This window comes from Tamandua tetradactyla, chromosome 6, assembly GCF_023851605.1.
Source record: "Tamandua tetradactyla isolate mTamTet1 chromosome 6, mTamTet1.pri, whole genome shotgun sequence".
NCBI lineage: Eukaryota > Metazoa > Chordata > Mammalia > Pilosa > Myrmecophagidae > Tamandua > Tamandua tetradactyla.
Window position 1 is genome coordinate 18,677,168 of NC_135332.1, and position 21,834 is coordinate 18,699,001.

The 21,834-nt window shown below is 52.2% G+C and overlaps 1 protein-coding gene, 1 long non-coding RNA gene and 3 other non-coding genes across 5 annotated transcripts in view; 1 reads left to right on the forward strand and 4 right to left on the reverse strand.

The window, feature by feature from the left end:
• LRRC75A (leucine rich repeat containing 75A) overlaps positions 1 to 20,279 on the forward strand; it is a 61,792-nt gene extending 41,513 nt beyond the window's left edge. Inside the window, exons 3-4 of the mRNA XM_077163967.1 lie at positions 14,903 to 15,018; positions 16,864 to 20,279. Of these exons, the coding sequence (XP_077020082.1) occupies positions 14,903 to 15,018; positions 16,864 to 17,362 (615 nt within the window). The 3' untranslated portion in view covers positions 17,363 to 20,279. The remainder of the gene's footprint in view (positions 1 to 14,902; positions 15,019 to 16,863) is intronic.
• Positions 18,450 to 20,542, reverse strand: LOC143687216 (uncharacterized). Its single transcript, XR_013177465.1, has 5 exons — positions 20,290 to 20,542; positions 19,990 to 20,042; positions 19,552 to 19,611; positions 19,068 to 19,127; positions 18,450 to 18,845 (listed from the first exon to the last, which is right to left on the reverse strand). It is a non-coding gene; the product is annotated as an uncharacterized LOC143687216 (long non-coding RNA).
• On the reverse strand, positions 18,916 to 18,986 carry LOC143689300 (small nucleolar RNA SNORD65). The gene has a single exon (XR_013178742.1). It is a non-coding gene; the product is annotated as a small nucleolar RNA SNORD65 (small nucleolar RNA).
• LOC143689276 (small nucleolar RNA SNORD49) lies at positions 19,691 to 19,761 on the reverse strand. Its single transcript, XR_013178721.1, has one exon. It is a non-coding gene; the product is annotated as a small nucleolar RNA SNORD49 (small nucleolar RNA).
• Positions 20,128 to 20,195, reverse strand: LOC143689278 (small nucleolar RNA SNORD49). The gene has a single exon (XR_013178722.1). It is a non-coding gene; the product is annotated as a small nucleolar RNA SNORD49 (small nucleolar RNA).
• Positions 20,543 to 21,834: the final 1,292 nt, after the last annotated feature.

A 21,834-nucleotide genomic window follows, 5' to 3' on the forward strand; every position in this document is an offset into this window, starting at 1 on the left:
AAGGGGTATGGGATGTTTGGGGGGTTTCCCTGCCTTTTTGGTGGGGTAATGAAAATATTCTAAAATTAATTATGGCAGTGAATGCACAAGTATGTGATGAAACTGTGAGCCATTGATAATTCATTTGGGATGGACTGTATGGTATGTGAATATATCTTGATAAAACCGCTTTATTTAAATTTTAAAAAAAGGCATGGAGCTTGGGCCCAGGACCCCCTGTGGGTTTGTAGTCTTGGGAACAATGAGCTGGTCCCCCAGCCAGAATCCCGGAGCCCGTTGTAGAATGGGGCCGCCTGGACATGAGTTGGGACAGGCTCTTCTGAAGGCGTCTCCCAGCTGTGGTTGAGACAGGGGGTGGTCCTAGCGGTGCAGGGTGGCCCCTCCACCCACCCCAGTCACTGGGAGCTAGCTCTGGGCTGACCAGGACTCCTGGCTCTTAGCTCTTCGCATCTGAGCATTTCACATCAGCCCAAGTTGTAGGCTGGAGGCTGTAGTGGCCACACCACCAGCTCTCAAGTGTGTCTCCATCAGCTGTGGACAGGCCAAAGGAAAATGGCCCTTCCAGACCAGAGTTGTGATGAAGCCTTTATAAGACAAAAGAACCTTCCATCTGCTGAGATGGTCCCCTTGTAGCATTGGCACGCTGAAAGGTGTTCTCCGTACCTGGCCCAGATGCTTTCCTGTGTCCCAGCCGGCTGTGGGTCCAGCCCCAGCATCTGCAACAACGTCCAGCACGTTTTAAGGAGAACATTCCATGTCTGAAGGGTGAGTGGGGGAAGCCACTGAACCAAGGACAGTGGGGGGTACTTGAGGAGTGCAGGTGGCACCTGGGTCTTGTTTATGAGCCTGGCCCTGGCACTACAGAATCAACAATGCCCTCCTGACCAAAAGGGGGAAAAGAAATGTAACAAAATAAGATACCAGTGGCTAAGGGAGTTCAAATAACTTCATAGAATGAGTTAGGTAGTGTTCTCTCCTGCAAAAAGCTAAAAGAGATGAAATTCAGATACGAGAGGCTATTCTGGAGGCTACTCTATGCCTCCAGAAAAAATCTCTTTTTTCAGCTAGAGATTTCTAATCTCTGGCAGGCCCCGGAATGGGGTGGATGTGTGCCTGCCCTGGGAAAGAGGCGCAGGCACCACCCCTTCCCACCACGTGGCTGTGTGTTGGTGAATTCTCCATCTGTCTGCGGATTTGGAGCTTCTAATTCTGTGGCCAGCACCTCTAGACATTTCCACCTGGATGTCACAATCCAATTCAGGGTGATTTCCACAATCACCCTGAACCCGGGAATGGCCAGAATGCATGGCCCTTCTCTCACCTGAAACCTGTTCCTCAGTCAGCACCAAACATCAGACATCTAGCCGGAAACATGAGAGGCATCTTCCTTCCTGTACCCCGCTCCCACCACAACGAACTAAATCCGTCCTGCCTGAAGGTCTGGTTTGCCAAAAGCAGACCCTTAAATGAGGCTCTGCAGCCGCTGATGGAATAAGGAAATGCTCGCAGGGAAGACTTGACAATGCAGAGGAGGGCACCGAGCAAGGTCAGGGTCAGGCCAGCCCAGGGGGACTGGAAGTCCCTGGACAGTGCTGACCCTGAGCGTGCAGGTGAGGCGAGCTCCAGCAGCCCGAGCCAAAGCATCTGCCAAAGAGCCACAGCTACTGGTTGTCAACGCAAAGGCACCCTGAAGAAGGGATGCACAGAAATGTTTTTTTAAAAAATGTACACGTCAAGAGCGAGCCAAGGGGATGTGGGTGGGGCATTGCACTGCCTGCGAGCATCAGCACGTCCCAGCAGTCCTGGCTGCCTCTTCCAGAACCCGCGTGTTTCCCTCCACCACCAGCCCCAGCCTCCAGCACAGCCTTTCTCCCTCGGACTCTGCTTCTACTCTCACCTCCCTGCCACCTTCGCTCAGGGCAGCAGCCCGAGGGTGCTTTCTGAAGACAATTTGGATCCTGTGTTCCCCCTGCTGTCCTTCAGCGGCAGTGTGTTGTCGTTAAAATAAAACAGAAACTCCATCGTAGTCTACAGAGCCTCAGCGTCTGGCCCTGCCTGGACCTCGAACCTCATCCCCCACTTCTCTCACCGCCACTCTCTCTGCTCCTGAAACATCCGGAGGCTCCCCTGGCCCCGGGACCTCTGCCTCCTCCATCGGCTCGTCCTGCTCCTCTCCCAGCCTTGGCTGAGCTGTCACCTCGCAGAGCCCTTCTCTGAGCACCTGCCTTAGTTTGCCGGGGCTGCTATGACAAACACCACACCACAGGTTGGCTTAAACACTGGGAACTTGTTGGCTTGCCATTTGGAAAATGTTTTAGTTTGCTGAACTGCCAGAATGTAATAAGCCAGAAACAGAAAGACTTTTAAAGGGGGAATTTATTGAGTTGCAAGTTTACAGTTCTAAGGCCATAGAAATGTCCAAATTAAGGCACCCAGAGAAAGACACTGTAACTCCAAAGAAAGAAATGATGATGTTCAGGGTTTCTTGCTTAGCTGGGAAGGCACTGACAACATCTGCTAGCTTTCTCTACTGGCCTCTTCAATGGTTCCCCACAGGGCGTTTTTTGTTATTTTCCTTTTTTTTTTTTTCCTGCATCTCCAAAGGTCTCTGGCTTTGTGGGCTCTGTCTTTTTTCCAAAATGGTTCTCTCTTAAAGGGCTCCAGTAAGCAATCCCACCTTGAAAGGCTGGAGACTCATCTCCATGGACACATCTAATCAAAAGGTCCCACCCACAATTGGGTGGATCATATCTCCATGAAAACAATAAAAAAGCTCCTACCCAGCAATACTGAATGAGGATTAAAGGACATGGCTTTTCTGGGGTACACAATAGCTGCAAACCCGCACAGGGTCCCAGCCCCCTGAGGAGTATGTGTGTGGAATCTGTGGGATTCCTGGGAAGGGCTGGGCAGCTGCAGCATGGGGCAGGTCTGGTTGCACAAAAGGGCTGCTGGGCTGCAGCTTGTGGACAAGACGAAAGTTTCCAGAGCAGAGGGGCCCTGAGTGCTGGGTGCCGCCAGCAGCCATCGAGTGCTGGGTGCGGCTCGCAGGGTGGGATGTCTCCCAAACCGAAGCACTCAGAAAGGCGTCCCCTCCCCATCTTGTCCCTCGTCGCCCTCCTCCCTCGTCCACACTGCCATGCGGGTCCTCCCCTGTCCTGGTCTGGCCCTGACCTGCCCTGCTCTCTGCCAAGAGGGGACCCGGAGTCACCTCGAAAGTGATGGCGTTGGGGCCAAATTGGAGGGTCCATTTGCAAACGATAGAAACACCTTGCGCCACTTGGAGCAGAAGGAGAGGCTCGAGCCCCAGGGGGGCAAAGCAGGGGGCAGCACCCGAGGGCGCGGGGTCCAGCCGCGGGGCCCCCTGACCACGCCCGGGCCCTTTATCAACAGACAGTGTGTGGCTTTGCCAAACGGTTTAATTTCTCGGTGCCTCGGCTCCGTCCCTTGCAGGGGGGTCCTGGCAGCCCCTGCTTCATGGCACTGTTGTGGGTTAAATGAGCGACCCACGCGGCGAGGAGGCCGTTAGCGCTCGTCTGCTTCAGCCCCGACCGCCCGCCGGCTGCTGGCTCCTGGGGCGCGCGTTACACCCCCAGTTCCAGCTCGGCTCTGAGGTGGTCCGGGTTAGGGGCCTCGTTTTCCGGGGCAGGGAACTGGCGCTCACCGGGCCTGGGACCCGCGCACAGGCCGGGGTCGGGGGTGGGGATCCTGAGCCCCGGGCTGGGTGGGGGTGAGGGTCCTGGGGGCGGGAGTGGGGTGGGGGTGGGGTCTCGTGGACGGGGTGGGGGTGCTGGGGGTGGGGTGGGGTGCCCTGCGCCTCGCTCTGCGCGCGACCGCCCCCTGGCGGCGATGCCTCCGCACTGCGGGGATTTCATTTATTTTTCATTTTGGGGGGCCGTCCCTTTTCCTCTTTGTTCGCTTCCTTTGAGGCTCCGCACCCAAAGGTCCCGGAGTCTGGAAAGCCCGGGAAGCGGTGGACGAGGAAACGGAAGCTGAGATGCGCGCTCGGCTGCGGGGCAGAAGCTTTGGCGGCCGAGGCGTCCTGGGCTGGGCGCGGGGCGAGGCTTACGGTGGGGTCTCCTGCCCTGGGAGAGTTGGGGCGTCTGGGGGGCTCCTGGAGCCCACGTGGTCCTTGGACCGCCCCGTCTCCCTCACCTGAGACCACCTGCCTTCAGCTCTGCCCGGGTTCCACCTGTGGTCCTTCTTTTGCTTGGCCGCGCGGTGGACCCCCGGGGGGACAGGCGGAGGAGGGGCTGGGCCGGCGCGCGGGGAGCGTGACCTGGCGGCGGCCGTGGAGAAGGGTGCCCGGGGTCCCGAAGCGCTCAGCGTGGAGTCCCCGCGGGACCCGGCCGCCCCCCTAGGTGTGTGCCCCGGCCTCGGGCGGACCCTCGCGCGCCGTCGGTGGTAGTGCCCTTCCCGAGGGCCAGAGGGGGAGGGAATCGCCCAGCGCCTGTCATCGGACAGGTGGGCAGACAGCGCGTGGCATCGCAGACACCAAAAGGAGGGGAGCCTGGCGCATGCCGCCAAGTGCCTGCGCGGGGAAAACAGCCGGCTGAGACAACTAAGCCGGACGGTAAAGGACACGCGCGGCAGGGTCCACCTGCTCGGACAAAGCTAGTCCGGCTACGGGGGGGGGGGGGGGTAGAGGGGGCGGCCGGCGGGGATGCGCAGTTGTCGCCTTATAACCCACCACCTCGGGCCAAGGGAAAATGTCGCTAAGGGCGGTGGCTCAGCGCTGTGAACGCGACTCCCACCCCTTAAAAATGGGTAGGATGGCAAGTCTTCCCTTAGATATGTACTCCCGCAATAAAAATGTTTTAAATCCCCAAACCACACATGGGGGTGCCAGGCCCACCCCTGGCCCAGTTGCTGCCTGCCTTGGCCTTGTGCTCAGTCACCCTTTCTGGCTCCTGTCCACCCCTCGCTCCATCCTAGGTCCATCCTAGGGTGCAGGTCTCAGCATGCCCTTCAGTAAGTGCCCTGGGCACCCCCAGCCCGCTCCAGCACCCCTAAGCCCCGGGCACCCCCACCTGCTCCAGCCCACCTCAGCACCTTATTTCCGCATCACACACACCCTAATTATGTGACTGAGCGAGAAACGAAAACTAGACATCAGAAGCTGTCAAAACTGGAAGGGACATTAAGTCAAGGGAAAAAACAGATACCTGAACTGGAAAGGAAGAAGCGAAATTATCTCCACTTGCAGACAATATTATCTTTTATATAGAAAATCCAAAAGAATCCACATGAAACCTGCTAGAGCTAATAAATGATTTCAGCAAGGTGGCAAGGTCAGTGCAAAAATCAATGTGTTTCTGTATACTAGTAGTGAGTGATCCAAAGAGGACATCAAGAAGATAATTCTGCTTATAATATCATCTAAAAGAATGAAATATCTAAGAATAAACTTAACCAAGGATAGAAATAACATAAAATAAAATTTAAAAAGAAAACCTGTGCACTGGAAACTACAAAACACCACTGACAGAAATTAAAGAAGAACCAAACAAATGGCAAGACATCCCAGGTTCATAGACTGGAAAACTTAGTACTGTTAAGATGTCAGTATTTTGCATTTAGTTGATTTCCATTTTATGCCTTTCCATAATAATGTTCCTTGTTTTATGACGCTTCAAAGTTACAGGTATTCTCTACAGATGTTTAAAAATCTGTTTTCGTTGACTTTAATGAGCAAAACAATAACTTCTGAAACTTGTCCAAGGGTCACAAGATGTTTTGGAGGTTGGGGAAGGGGATGGGATAAAAAATCTTAAAATCACATAAAGAAAAATACTTGTTGCGTTTTCATTATCATTGCTATTTGGAAGGGTGCTTATTCAAGAATTTTGCCAACAATACAGACAATTTAAAACAATAAAGTATGGGTTAGGTGATTATCACTTAAAACTGAAAAAAAAAAATTTTTTTTAAAGACATCAGTATTTCCCAAAGGAATCTGCAGATTTGACGCAATCCCTATCAAAAATGGGAGAGCTGGGTGCACAGGTGGTTCAGTGGTAGAATGCTCGCCTGCCCTGCAGGAGACCTGGCCAATGTACCCCCCCCCCCAAAAAAAAGAAGAAAACTAAAAGAAGGAAGAGCCAATCCTCAAATTCATATGGAAATGCAAGGGGCCTGGAATAGCCAAAAAAATTTTGAAAAAGAGAAACAAAACTGGAAGACTTATGCTTCCCAATTTTAAATTTTACTGCAAAGCTTAAGTAATCAAAATAGTGTGGTACTGGCATGAAAATAGAAATACACACCAAGGGAACAGAATTGAAAGTCCATAAATAGACCCATGCGTCTTTGGCCAACTGATTTTGGACAAGAGTGCCAAGTATATTAAATGGGGAAAGAATGGTCTTTCCAGCAGGGGCACTGGGGAAACCGGACATCCACCTGCAAAAGAATGACGTGAGAGCCATACTTTACTCCATATGCAAAAATTAACTCAAAATCGATGAAAGACCTAAATCGATGAAAGAGCTAAAACTGTTACACTGTGTATAGGGGCACATCTTCATGCCCCGGGATTTGGTAATGGATTCTCAACTATGACACCAAAACCATAAGCAACAAAAGAAGTAATGGATAAATCTGACAAACAATATTGTGGTTTTTCAAAAAGTTAAACATAGGATTTCCATAGGATCCAGCAATTCCACTTCTAGGTATATACCCCAAGAACTTAAAAACAGGTCTCCAGTAGATGCTTGTACACCAATGTTTATAGCAGTAATTCACAATAGCCAAAGTGGAAACAACTCAAGTATCATCAACAGATGAATGCATAAACAAAATGTGGTACATACAAACAATGGAATACTATCCAGCCATCAGAAAGAGAAAGTTCTGAGATGCTGCAATATGGAAGAACCTCAAAAACATTATGCTCAGTGAAGTAAGCAGGTCACATAAGGACAAATATTATGTTTGCTTGTAAGAGGTATCTAGAAATAGCAAAAATTTGCAGAGACATTAAGTAGATTAGAGGTAAGGGGTTGGGGAGGGTGAAGGGGGTGTGTATGGTTGGTAGATGGAGTGTGTATAAATAAAATTAATAAGAAGAAACAAAGCAAAATAAACAAACAAGCAGACCTGGAAGATGCTACCTTAGAGGTTATCAGCATAAGTGCCAAGGGTGGCAGGCAGGTGATGCAAGTTTATTTATCACACAGGCTCGCCACAGTAGGAAGTGGTGAAGTTTGTGGGAAAGCAATACAATAAAAAAAGTTTAAGAAAAAATTAAAAAAAAAAAAAGATTTTGTCTCAAATTCATCGTATCTTTCTCACAAGCTTCTGGCCTGCTGGGGGGGTGACTCTGGTGGGTGAGTGGGGGGGCGGGGAATAGGCTAATTTCAGTTTTTACTGAGTCCAAATTAAGTCGTCTTTGTAGGTTGGGCTCAGCCTCTTTGGAGTGGTGATTCGCTTCCCCGTCCTTCCCTTTCCTTGGCCCTCTCCCTGCTGGCTGGAAGCAGGGGGCTTGGGGGGGGGGGCTTATGTGGCCCCACAGCAGTGGTGGCAGGAGGCTAGGCTGGGGGTCGCCCTCGGCCCCCAGTGGGCCAGGAGCTCCTCCTGGGCTCTTCCCACCTCACCCTCTGCCGTGGGGTTCCCCAGCCTCGGGCCTCAGGTCACACCTGCTGGGGCCACCCCAGGTTGGCTATGGGATGCCTTGCCTGGGGGTCTCCCCCAGTACCTTCTGTCCTGAGGATTCCAGCCTGTTCAGTCCTCCTGCCTCGTACCCTTTCTCAGTAGACTTCCCTCCCCAGGTCTTTCTCAGGCTCAGCAGAGCGGAGTTTTCCTCCATCCTCCTTCCTGCCCTCCAGGGACTTTCCCTATAAGCCTTTTAAACATCTGGTCCCACATCCCTAGCCCTAAATATATTCAGTGAGTGCTGGAGGAATCTAGACAATCTTCTTGATACTGTCTGACTCTCAGGACTCTGAAATTCCAAATCTTGTGGAGAATATCACTGATGAAGGTAATCTGTCTCTTGACTATCCTCTGCTCTGTGAGGGCCTGTAGGATAGACACACACACACAGACACACACACACACACACACACACACACACACACCTCTACCTCTGGACTCCTTTGGATGCATAAAAGTTTGTAATTTTGATGAAGTCTTATTTATCTGTTTTTCCTTTGGCAGCCTGTGATTTTAGCATCATGCCTTAGAAGCCATTTCCTAATTCAAGACCACAGAGGGTCACACCTATGATGTCTCCTGAGAAGTTCATAGTTTTAGCGCTTCCATCTAGGTCTTTATCCATTTTGAGTTCATTTTTGCATATGGTGTGAGGTAGGGGTCCAACATCACTCTTTTGCATGTGGACTTGCAGTCGTCTCAGCGCGGTCTATGGGAAAGAAGATTCTTTCCCCATTGGAGGGTTGTGCTTCCTTTGTTGAAGATCTGTTGACCATAGATGATGGGTTTACTTCTGAACTCTCAATTCTGTCCCATTGGTCTGTTTGTCTGTCCTTGGGCAGCACCACAGGGTCTACAGAATTGTAGCTTTATAGCAAGCTTTGAAATCAGGAAGAGTGAGTCCTCCAACTGTGTTCTTTTTCAAGATTGTGTTGGTTTTTCTGCATCTCTTGCATTTCCATATGAATTTAGGACCGGTTTGTCCATTTCTGCAAAATAAAGCTGCTGGAATTTTTATATGAATTGCAGTGAATCTGTAGTCAGTTTGCGGAGTACAGTATCTTAACGTTACTCAGTCCTCTGATCCAGGAACACGGGCTCTCTTTCCATTTACTTAGGTCTTCTTTCATCTCTTTCAACAGTGTTTTCTAGTTTTCAGTGTTTAAGTCTTCCACTTCTTTGAGTAAATTTATTCTATTATTTTATTATTTTTGCACATGAGTAGTTTTCTGAATTTCATTTTTTATTGTGGCAACATATGTACATATAAGCCTAAATTTGACCATTTTAGCCATTTTCAAGTATACAATTCGGTGGTAGATTGCATTCACAGCGTTGTGCCAACATCACCCCTGTCCATTACCAAACTTTTCCATCACCCCAAAACCTTTATCCTTTAAGTATTAACTCCCTATCCCCACATCTCCTAGCTCCACCCATGTTAACCAGCAATTACTTTCTATCTCTATAAATTTGCACATTCTAGTTATTTCATATCAGTAAGATCATACAATATCTATATTTTTTCTGCCTGGCTTATTTCACTCAACATGATGTCTTCAGGGTTCATCCATGTTGATGCATCAGGACTCTGTTCCTTTTTGTGGCTGAATAATATTCCATTATTTGTATGTACCACGTGTTGTTTATCCACTCATCAGTTGACGGACCCTTGGGCTGCTTCCATCTTCTGGCAATTGTGACTAATGCTCTTGTGAACATCAGTGTGCAAATATCTGTTTTGAGTCCTGTTTTCATTTCTCTGGGTGATACACCCAGTAGTCAGACTGCCAGTTCATATGGTAATTCTATGTTTAACGTTTTGAGGAACTGCCACACTGCTTTCCATAGTGGCTGTACCATTTTAAATCCCCAACAACTAGTAAACTTCCTTTTTCTCCACATTCTTGCCAACCCTTTTGTATCAGCTAGGATTCTCAAGAGAAACAGAATCAGCAGGAGATATCTGTAAATATAAGATTTATAAAAGCGTCTCATGCTACCATGGGGATGTAGAGTCCAAGGTCTATAGGGAAGGCCGCAAGCTGGCAGCTCCAAGGAAGGTCCTCCATGAACTCTGAGGAGAGGCTGGCTGAAGCAGGAAGAGAGGCTGTCTCTTCTGAGTCCTCCTTAACAGCCTTCAGGTGGTTAGATTAAGCATCACTCATTGCAGAAGACACTCCCCTTAGCTGATCACAAACGGAATCAGCTGTAGATGCAGCCAACAGGCTCATGATGTGAGTCCATGAAATGTCTTCATAGGAATAGGCAGGCCAGCGCTTGCCCGACCAGACAACCAGGCACCACCTGGCCAAGGTGACACATCAAACTGACCACCACACCGTTATATTCTGTTTTTGTTTTTTCATGTGTAATTTTGTTGAGATATATCCACACACCATACAATCTATCCAAAATATACAACCAGTGACTCGCAGTATCATCACATACATTCATCACATACATGGTGATGAATGATGTGCATTCATCACCATGATCCATCCTAAATATTTACATTACTCCAGAAGAAGAAATAAAAAGGAAAAAGAAAATCCCAAACATCTCATCCCCCTTACTGACCTCCAGTACTGCCTTCTACCCAATTTAAAAACTTATGATAAAAGTAGTTAACTAGGACATGTAGTATTGTCAGAGGTAGATTTATAGATCAGTGGAACAGAATAAAATATACAGAAGCAGAGCAAACAAACACGAGAAACCAAACTTTTTTTTTTTTTTTTTGCTATAAAGTTTTACAATTATCATCAAAGGCCAGGGCTACTGGATTACAGCCAACATCTAGCTATTCTAATACACTAGAAACTAAAAAGAAATATCTATATAATGAGTCAGTAGTCATAATCATTTGTTAAATCCAATATTTTGTTTTCAAATAATGGCCATTCTCGCGGGTATGAGGTGGCATCTTACTGTGATTCTGGTTCGCATCTACCTAATGCCTAATAATGCTGAGCATCTTTTCATGTGCCTGTTGGCCATCTGTGTATCTTCTTTGGAGAAATGTCTATTCAGTTCCTTGGCCCATTTTTTTTTAAACTGGGTTGTTTTATCTTCTTGTTGAGTTGTAGGAGTTCTTTATATATTATGGATATTACACCCTTATCGGATATGTAATTCGAAAATGTTTTCTCTCATTCTTGTCTTTTCACTTTCTTGATAATGTCCTTTGATGCACAGAAATTTTTCATTTTGAGGAGGTCCCATTTATCGACTATTTCTGTTGCTGCTTCTGCCTTTGGTATAAAGTCAAATAATCCATTGCCTAATATGATGTCCTGAAAATATTCCTCTATGTTTTCTTATGTTGTTGTTCTTATATTTAGAGTCTTTGATCTGTTTTGAGTTAATTTGGTACAGGGTATGAGGTATTATTTTCATTTTCCATTTTCTCATTGCTACGATATAGAAATACAACTGATTTTTGTATATTGATCATGTATCCTGAAACCTTGCTGAACGTGTTTATTCTAATAGGGGTTTTTTTGGTGTATGTATTTAGAGTCTGCAAAGAGATAGTTTTACTTCTTCCTTTCCAATTTAAATGCATTCTGTTTCTTTCTGTTACTCAACTGTCCTGGCTAGAACCCCCCGCACAATCTTTTGTAAAAGTGGAGACACCTTTGTCTCGCTCCTAATCTTCAGGAGAAGGCTTTTGGTCTTTCCCCATGGTGATGTCATCTATGGGTTTTTCTCATGGTGAGGTGGCCGACTTCTGCGCTGAGTCTATTGAATTTTTTTTTTCTTTATTGTGAAAAGGCTCTGAATATCGTCATGTGTTTTTCCTGCATCTGCCGGGATAACCCTGCAGCTTTCCCCCCTTCATTCTATTAAGGTGGCACTTTGCAGTGGTGGGTTTTCAGGCCTGGTCCGGGGTGGGGGGTTGCTGGGATCCACCCTTCACGCCCCCAGCCCTCGAGGCAGAGGCTCTGCAGCCTGCCTTGGCTTGGCCTGGGTGGGCGACCTGCTCTGCACCCCCTCCCCGCGTTCTGGGTCAACATTGTCACTGACCTCAGCCTCTGCCCCCCAGCATGGAATGGTCGGTAGGAGATGGGACACGGTTACCAGCCCCCCTGCCCCCCCAGCCCAAGCCCCAGAGGCTCCCTCCCCCCAGCCTCCCTCCTGGGGATTTGCATCCTGTTGAGACCCCCAGAGGCCCTTCTCCAGGAGAGAGGTCCCACACCAGCACCTCAGTAGCCCCCTCCTTCTCACAAGAACACCCAAGCACTTTGGAGGCCCTTCTTCTTCCCCAAACCAGACCCCAGACTAGAAAGACCTCTGTTCCTGTTTCTTGTTTTCCTTTGCTGTCCCAGGAAACTGACAGCCCTGCTGAGCCCAAGGGTCTCACCCTGCATCAGTTATGAACATAAAAATAACAAACTTGGGGAAAATGTTTCAGGCAAGGGACATCCTGGGCTCTAGGGCTGGGTTGTACAGGGTCTGAAAACAGAAGTGAGTGGGTGGCCTTGGACACGGCACTTAACCCCCTGAGCCTCAGTCTCCTCATCTGTAAAATGGGCATAATGAACATAATTACTGCTCTCAGGTGGTTGCAGGAATTCCATTCAGTTCTAGAGCAATGGCTGGTGTGAAATAAATATGACAGGCAAGAGACGTGGTGGCTTGGACCAAAGTGGTAGCTGTGGGGGTGGTGAGAAGTGGTCAGATTCCAGATTCTCACCCACCCCCATGTCTGCGATACCCTAGGCCCCCAGATCCCCCAGCCTTTACACAAGCTATTTATTTTTAAGAGAGATTGCAGGTACCAAACATCTGTTCTTAGAAGCCGAGGTCCTATCTGAGCCCAGACAGAGATCCCCTTCCTTCCCCACCCTACTCTCACCACACAGCCCAGTGTTTATTTAAAAGGCATCTGGATAAAGTTTACTCTGTGCAGGGCTCTATGTAAAGTGCTTTAACTGGTTCAGTCCTTACAAAATTCCCTGTGAGGTTGGTTATCCCTTTGCAGATGATGATTGGAAGCACAGAGAGGTTAAGCGACTGGCCCAAGATCACACAGGAAGAAGGTGACAAAGCAAGGATTTGAAGCCACACAGTTTGGCTCCAAGTCCACACTCTTAATTGCTCTCAGTTAGCAGAGTAATCCTCAGCATAACATAACAACAGCCGGCCTTTACCCAGTGCCCGCCCTGCAGGGTACTGTGCAAAGTCTGAGCCTGTGTGCCGATGCATCTAACCCTCACCGCACCCATGGCGTTACCCCCACATGCGTCTGCACCCAAGCCCTGGCCCTTCCCGGCTCTGGGCTCTTGAAATGGGACCTTGTGGCTTGGAAGCATGCTCTCTTGGCCATTGTCTTAGTTTGCCAGAGCTGCTGTGACAAATACGACACAACAGGCGGGCTTAAATAACAGGGATTCATCAGCTACAAGTCCAGCATCGTGACATGGGCAAGCCTGGGCGTTCTCCCCGTCAGCGCTGTGGCTGTGTCCTCCGTGGTGTGTCCTCAGTGGTGCATCCTCCATGGTTGTGTCCTCTGCAGTGCGTCCCCCATGGCACGTCCTCCAAGGCTGTGTCCTCCGTGGTGCATCCTCGGTGGCTGTGTCCTCCGTGGTGTGTCCTCCGTGGTGCGTCCTCCATGACGCGTCCCCTCCATGGTTCACTCCAACCCTGGCTCCACTGGCTTCTGGTTCCTGCCGACCCCCTCCAAACTGGAAGGCCCTAGCCCTAAGGCTCAAGGCCGCCCTGACTCTGCCCAGCCACCCCGAAATAGGATCTGTGAAGGCCTTACTCACAGATGAGTCCCTGGCCTGACTCACTAACACACTCACAGGCACTGTTCACAAACGGGCTCACACCCACGGGAGCACACGTGAGACACATGAGCAGATGTTTTGTGGAGGGCATGATACCCCTCCCCCCCTCGCCACTCACTCTGTGCCCCCACGGCCTGGGGGGCTGTGACGGTTTGAAAGTATTATGTACCCTGGAAAAGCCATGTTTTATCCCTGATCCATCTTGTGGACGCAGCCTTTCTCTTGATCCTGATTCAGTACTGTGGGTTGGAATCTTTTGATTAGATTATCTCCGTGAAGATGCAAAGCGCCCAATTGTGGGTATTGACTGTCGATTACATGGAGATGTGACTCCACCCACTCCAGGTGGGTCTTGATTAATTTATTGGAATCCTTTAAAAGAGGAAACATTTTGGAAAGAGTCAGAAACTAGAGAAACGACAAAAGCCTCAGAGCTGATAGAAACTTCACAGCAGAGCTTACTCAGAAGGAGACACGTGGAGAACAGAGATGCGGATGTCTGGAGATGCCTGGGGCCCAGCAGACGTTGCCATGAGATGCTCAGCCAGAACCTGGAGAGAGCCAAGGGAAGCCAAGAGATGAAAGCCAGCCCCAGAGAAGCCAAGGGACCAGCAGATGCCAGCCACGAGACTGCCCAGCTGCCAGAGCTGTTCCTGACCCACCAGCTTCTCGTGAGTGAAGATAACCTCTTGTTGGTGCCTTCATGTGGACATTTTCCCTTCCTTAGAATGTAAACTTCTAACTTATTAAATCCCCCTTTATAAAAGCCATCCAGTTCTGGTATGCTGCATTTTAGCAGCCTGTACACTAACACAGGGGCTGTTTGTTGATTGCACTTCTTTGGGGCTGAGTCGAGTCTCCTCCATTCACCTGCTGCACCTTTTCACCCCAGGGTCTCAGACTCACGCAAGATGGGGGCCAGGCCTGTCCCATCGATGGGTGAGCTTGGCTGGGGAGACTCGGCCCCTTGTTCTTCTCTTCTCCTGCTTTTTAAAGACGCGTGGGTGAAAATCCCTCCCTTTCCACTTCCCAATGTGCAGTACCAGAGCAAGGACACGTGTTCCTGGCTGTGTCCCCAGCTCCTAGAACTGGTGTCGGAACTGCCGCGTGAGCGCACAGGGTGGCAGAGGCCGTGACGAACGCCGGCTCACGGCTTAGCTGGCCCCCAGCCCCAGCCCCAGCCCATTGTCCCCAGAGCTCCTGATTTTTGAAAAGAAGCTACTGGAATCCAGACTTTTATATCAATCTCAGATTTTCGATGAGAGCGATTAATTCACAGAAATGAGCACACCATGGCAATCTGCCGGCCACCACTGCTTCCCGCTGTCCCCGGAGGTTGCCCCAGGTGGCCGGCTCAGTCTCGGGGTGCAGAGCCGGACAGAGGGGCCTGGGCCTGGCTCCTGCCGTCGCCCCAGGCCACAGCTCAGGCCCTGTCTGTGTTGCTCCCACAGGAAGGCGACGCGCTGGGCGCCATGGAGAAGCTGTGCCGGCAGCTGGTGTACCACCTCAGCCCCCACTCCCAGTGGAGGCGGCACCGGGGGCTGGCGAAGAGGAAGCCGCAGGCCTGGTGAGTCCTTGCCCTGAAGCATGGCCCACCCTGGGGATCCCCCACTGCCCAGCCTCCAAGCCTCCTATGAGGGCAGCCCAGAGCCTGTGCCATGCTTTGGGAGGTACCCAACCCTTGACCCCTGAGGGCCGGGAGACGAAGAGAAGGGCCAGAACCAGAGGGGGTGTCTTGGTGGGCTTCCTGGAGGAGGTGTGGTTGGAAGTTCTGCAGGGCCGTCCCAGGCCTCTTCCAGGGCCCTGCAGACAGGGAGGGGAAGAACACCCGCCCCTGCCTTGGACATCTGCCATCCCAAGAGCTGGTAGAGGATCCTGGGGAGGAGCATGCAGCTCTCTCCGAGGCTGGGTGCCACCCTTGGGTGGGGAGGCAGCAGGGCAGGAGGGCTGCTGAGACTCTGTGAGCTCGTTGTTTGGGATCGGGAAGCTGCACATTGGAGCTCTGCTGGAATCACAGGGCCTCTTGCTCAGTCCCTTCTCGGGTCCGAGTGTAAATGAGGTCTCCTCACCTTGAAGGGTATCTGACAAGGCCCTGCACCCGGCCCTTCCCCACCACTTAGCACCCCCTCACACCCCGGTCACACTAAGGAACAAACCCAGCTCCCAGCCCCAGGGCCTTTGCACATGCCTTCCCTTTGCTGGAAGGCGACAGGATTCTTCTCGTGGCCCATGCTTAATTTTTCCTCACGTGCCAGCTCAAATGTCACCTACCCTGAGACACTGATGAAGGATCGAATGTGTTAGGGGATGACCTTTGCCATGGTCAGCCAGGGTCACCCAGCTGGTAGCTGAGGACTGGATTCCGACAGGGTCTCAGTCCAGGGCTCGGGCTACTAACAGGTGAGCCCCCACGCCCTGGTTATTGGGTCTGCTTTGTTACTGACGTCCACGGCGGCACTGACGTCCACGGCGGCCACAGCGGCACTTCCACAGCACTGAGCAAATGCCCAGCAGGTTCCACCTACTTCAGGCCAGGCCTGGAGGGCTTCATGGTCACACCCCGGGGCTGGACCTCTGTCGGAGGAGAAGCAAGCCGAGGAAGCTCTGTGTGACCTCCCTGCCCCAGGAGACCCCGAGGATGGGACCTGCCTCGCTTTGCTGGCAGAGTCTAAGCCTGGCCCTCGGGTTGTGGCGACTCCCATGGGCTCTGGGAGGAAAGGGGGGACGTGGGCCCTCCACCTGCCTCTCCCTCCACCCTGAGCCTCAGCTCGGCAGAGGAGGGGGCAGGGGGGATGCCCTCGCCGTCGGGGCTGGAGTAGAGGCGGCCGGTGGTTGGCAGCAGGGAACCGAGGCGGGTGAGAGCTGCAGCTGTAGAGAGTCAAGGGCTCCTGCCAGGCCCTGAGCTGCCCCCTGCCTGCAGGTCCTGCACAGCTGTCCCTAAGGGTGCCCCGGAGCTGAGAAGACGGGGTCTCAGGTCCTTTTTGCCCCTCTTGAGGATGGCTCAGCTGCTGCGGGGCATGATGGAAGCAGGAAGCTCAGCCCTGGAGGTCACAGATGACAGGAGCAGATCTTAATAGCTTTCCTGTACAACAGGCTCATTCAGCACCTATTTATTTCGCATAACAACCCTGCAAGGCGGGTGGTCTGTTAGCTCCATTTTCCAGGTAAACCGCCGAGGCCCAGGGAGGTGAAGTGGTTTAACCGACCAAAGGCCTTACAAAGAGGAAAAGGAGGGTCAGGTGCACATGCAGGCATGTTGGCGTGCAGACTTGGCATGGCCCTACAGGTCAGGCCGGGAGGCCCCTGCGTTGCTGTGGACGCACTCCTGGGAGAGGCGGAGGCGGGAGCTCTGCTGCCAGCGGGCCAGGCCTGCCCGCCCTGGCTGAACCTTGCGTGTCTCGCCCCCTTCCAGCCTCAAGGCCGTCCTGGCCGGGAGCCCCCCGGACAACACGGTGGACCTGTCGGGCATCCCGCTGACGGCCCGGGACCTGGAGCGGGTGAGCAGCTACCTGCAGCGCTGCGGGGAGCAGGTGGCCAGCGTGGAGCTGGGCTTCACGGGCCTCACGGATGACATGGCCCTGCAGCTGCTGCCGACGCTCAGCGCCCTGCCCCACCTCACCACACTGACCCTCAACGGTAACCGGCTGACCCGGGCGCTGCTGCGCGACCTCACCGACACCCTCAAGGACCCCAGCAGGTTCCCCAGCGTCACGTGGATCGACCTGGGCAACAACGTGGACATCTTCTCCCTGCCCCAGGCCTTCCTGCTCAGCCTGCGCAAGCGCTGCCCGAAGCAGGGCCACCTGCCCACCATCCTGGAGCTGGGAGAGGGGCCGGGCGGCGGGGAGGAGGACCCTGGCGGGGGAACTCTGGAGGGCAGCAGGGAGCCTGCAGGTGCAGCTCAGACGTGACGTGCTGGTGGGGGCCTCACCGGAGGGTCCTAGTGGGGCTGGCAGCTGAGGCAGGATAGGGGTTCCTCCCAGCAGACCCTGGCATCTGAGCAAGGGAGCCCTGTAACTCCTCAGTCCTCTCCATCTCCCTGCCCACCCCCCTACCCCCTGCAGATCTTTGGCTCCAGAAGTCATGGCTGGTTCAAGGGGTGCCCTCAGCTCAGCCCTCACCCTCCCTCCTCAGACTTGCAAGTGCAGGTAAGCTTTAGAGGTGCTTGCTGCAAGTTTGAGCCAGTGTGGATGCTACTAGCTTCTCCCCAGAAAAGGGGTGAAGCTGGGGCCCTACATCTAAGTCAGGGTTTCCTAACTCTGCATTAAACTTGATCTGTTCAGGGGAGCCAAATCCAGGCAGGTTGGACCTACCTCAAGCCCCTGCTGGAAGGGGCTTCCGGGGCCAGTCCCAGCCTATTTTAGGAGAGGGTGAACTAAAGGCTGCTCTACCTTTAAGAGTCATAGGCCCTTTAGGACCAGCATCGGCCTCCAGGGGCTGCCCTCCACCTGGGACCCTATTCCTGTCGTGTTACAGAGTCGTGCCCCATAAGGAATGGGACCAGTAGCGTCCCCAAGGTCCATGCAGTCAACTTTTCCCCCTAAAATCCTTTCTCGTGGGGGCTGCCCCTGGCGGGAAACTTAATTACCTTTATGTACCTTAAGCACATTCCTAAAACACTGGCAGAGGCACCAGTGCCTCCAAGCAACATAGCCAGGAGGTAGGTATAAACTGAGAGTCCCAACAGGAGCCATGTCTTGGCCTCCTTCCCCTCACCCAAATCCTCTTGGGCAGGATGGGGAAGGGAGCCTTACCGGTTAGGCTGCAATTGCCACATGGATGAGTTAGAGGAAAGCTTTGCAAAAGGGACACAGCCTGGCAAGTGGCAAGGGATTGCATGTGAATGCCTTAAATGCTTTGGAATTCTTGTCCTCAAAGAGGGGAGAGCAACTTGAACCATCCTGAGCTGTTATAACTGCAAATACACAACTGCTAGCACCTGGGCAGAGCAGTAATCAAGTTTAATCTTTTCTTCAAGAATACATTTTTAAGAACCAGTACCAAAGACAACTCTTTATTTTACATGTCATGGACATTACATGGGTATATTTCAGGAGGAACTGGAATTAAGTCTCCAGCTTCATTCTTGTCTGCCTCCAAAATTACTGACAAGCCACTAAAATGTATTTAGCTATGATTTTAAAGCTCTACATTTCAGAGGCTCTTTGGCAAGGAACAATGTTAGAAAACTCCTGAATTTAACACATTATACTAAATATGCCTGCCACAGAAAAAGTTGCTAAATTTCTTGGCTCTGGTGATGAGAACAGCCAGGTGCTTGGCACAAGGGGAGCATGTTTCAGCCAAGCTGTTATTCCAGATGTTGAAGCCGCTGAGGTCCTCAGTCCAAAGTGATGGTGGCCCCAGCACGGCTGAGCAGCCCAAGTACACAGCCTGCAACAAAACTAGTATCAGTCTCACTTTCTACTCCTACCAATAGTCCAAATGAAGGTCTAACAGATATCTTCAGAAAACCAATCTCACCACTACACAATCTGCCGGTAATTCCAGCTATATTGTGTGATCTCATCATTTGATATCCTTTCCGCACATCCATTTTTTTAAACTTCGCTGTTCCCTGCCCACATTGTGGCCACTGTCCAGTTTAAGTCCTACCTCTTGGGCTGCGTGGCACTGCCTTGCTGATCACCTCTCCAGCACTTAGGTCTCTAACACCTGGGAAGTGGAGAGGAGGCATTCTGAAACACAGAAGAAACCCAAAACCCAAAACATTTCTGGACCATAAGAGCCTCAACTATAAACCCACCCAACAAGAGTCCTCCCACACTCATTAGGGATGCGTCTCGCACACCGAGGTGGGGGGAGGCCTAACTAGTTTCTCCACTGGGCCGCCTCATTTTAAGCTTATCAATTTCTTTCCACAAGTTAAAAAACTAAATCTCAGGCAAGTAATCTGATCAAGATCCCACAGGAGAGGAAGTATGACAGGAGCCATCCCTCTTCTGGCAGTTCTCTGCACCACCAACCACCATCAGCATCTCTGGGGTATTCTGTCCAGAGGTCAAAGGCTACACTTTGATAACAGCAATTTCATGTTATTCAACCAACATGGAGGTACGTTTAACAGACTAAAACTTACCTTGTGGCAAGCCATCGTTCCTGGCCGAGTCCTCAGCCGACCCCTCTTCTGAGCTGCAACCTGAGTATGTAAGTCAAGGGTCACTGTTCGTAGTGACCCACTCCTGGGCACTGACAACTGGGGGGGGGCATGTGACTGCAGTCAGTCAGGAATCATTATCGTCAATTATCGCTTCTGACGGCACTTCCTATTGTGGATTTCATCAGAGCAGCCAAGCCCCTCACCTCTTTCCAGCTGCACCCCCTGCTCAACCTGCTGAGACCCTGGCACAATCTAAAATTAATCTAAACTTGCCTTAAAGAGACATGCTTCAGCACTGGAGTTTATTTCTACTCTTAAGTGCCACTCACATGCAGCTCTCAGGCTGAGGCATACTACGGGACAGCTTGGTTTACCTGAGCTACGTTCAAAATACGTTGAAAGCAGCAAATGCTGTACCTTGCAGCTCACGGTGGGAGGCTGCTCCTGCTACACCGTGCAGTGCGTGCGACCTAAAACGCGGAAGAAATAAATAAGGACGTTCACTGGGGGCAGATTCTAGAAGTTACAGAAAACTGTTGAGGTTTCAACGACCGTGGTCAGTCAGGAATAAACGTCGTCAGTTGTCGCTTCTGACGGCACTTCCTACTACTATCATCAGGACAGTCGAGCGATTCCCCCCGCGAGTTCCCGCTCCAAACCTCACCCGCGCGAAGGGCCCTCCCCGGGCGACCGAACTGCAGCCAGACCCCCACTCACCCAGCTCCGTCGGGTCTGCCCGCTCTTCACGGCGGGACCGGGGAAGGACGGCCCGGCCTCCGGCGACCCCGGGTTCCCGCGACAGCGGCGGCCCCGCAGGACAAGTACCCGCGCGGACCCATCAGGCTCGAGCCACGGCGCCCGCACGAGAGCACTGGCCGTCACCGACACTCGACCCTCCCGGGCAAACCGACCTTCCCAGGGCTTAGGAAAGCTCTTGTCCCTCAGGTCCCTTTGCCGCCAGCCGCGAAGACAACCTACCCCACGAGATCAATACCGGAAAGACAGTCCTCCCTGCGCCCCAGGCTCTTAAGGAGTCGGGATGTCCCATTGCCACAGAAGGGAGGGTGACCTTGGCAAAGACTCACGGGAACGTCCGGCCCATTTAAAGAATAGACTCCGCCCCTCCACCTAAGGGCTCCCCCTTCCTATTGAGGCTATGGTCTCTCCCATGGCCCGGGAATTCTGGGTCACGAAGCGCGCAGAGAGTCCCAGGGCGCCGCGCCAGGCGGAGAGAGCTGGAAGGGCGCGCGGGTGCCTCGCGGTGCGGTGCGATGCGAGCTTTGGCCTTTGCGAGCCTCCGTTGGCTCATCCGGGAACTGGAGATCCCGGCATCCCCGGGGATCGTTAGGCTCGCACGACGCCGCGCACTCCAAACTGTGCAGAGCTCTGCGCGCAGCAGACGCTTGTCAGTGGTAGCTCCCGGAGTCAACTCCTGGGTTTCTGTGCGCGTTGTCTGCTCTGTCCCCGCAAACCACCCGAGGGGCCTTGCAAAGCCCTGCACGCCGTGGCCTTCGCCGCTCTTTGGAGTGACCCCTGAGGAGCGAGCGGACATCGGATGGGTCTCCTCAGCCGCCATCCGCTCCTCCCCCCGGGCTAAGGCGCTGCTCCGTCTCCCTCGGGCTCCAGGGACCCCTGCTTCCGCGTCCCACCGCACCAGAAGCCATCCCCACTCTGCTCGAGCTCTCCATGCGGCCTATGAGCAAGCGCAGGTCCCTCCCAGTTAGTATTAAGTTCACACACCCGCACACGTTACACCAAGGGAGAGCAGCTCGTTTGGAATTGACTCTTTGGGAAGGCGGGAGTGTGAAAGCGACTTTCGTCCTGGGCTTAGAAATAAGTGTAGGATTTTAATGGCGGCCACGGGGCTTCCGGCCACAGCAAAGTCAGGGGTCAAGCACGTGTGTGGTCCATCAGCTCGAATGAAGAATTTGGTGAAAGTCCTAAGGGGGGCTTGGCGGGGGTCAGGGTGACCGGGAAGAGGCATCTGGAGATGCTAGAACAAAACCATGGAGGGCATTCTGCCGGCACCAGGGAGCCTCTCAAGCCTTCAGGGCACTGGGTGGCATGTTCCTTGGGTGTCTTAGGAAGGTCCCTCCAGGTGCCTTGCAGGGAATAGTTTAGAGGGGTGGGAAGCAGTCGGTAGGGGAAGCAGTAATCCCGGCGAGTACAACCCTGAATAAAGCAGTGGAGACTGGAAGCTTGAGACATGTAGGGGAACCAGTAAGGTGGTGCTTGCCCATGTCTGCCCCCCACATCGGCCAT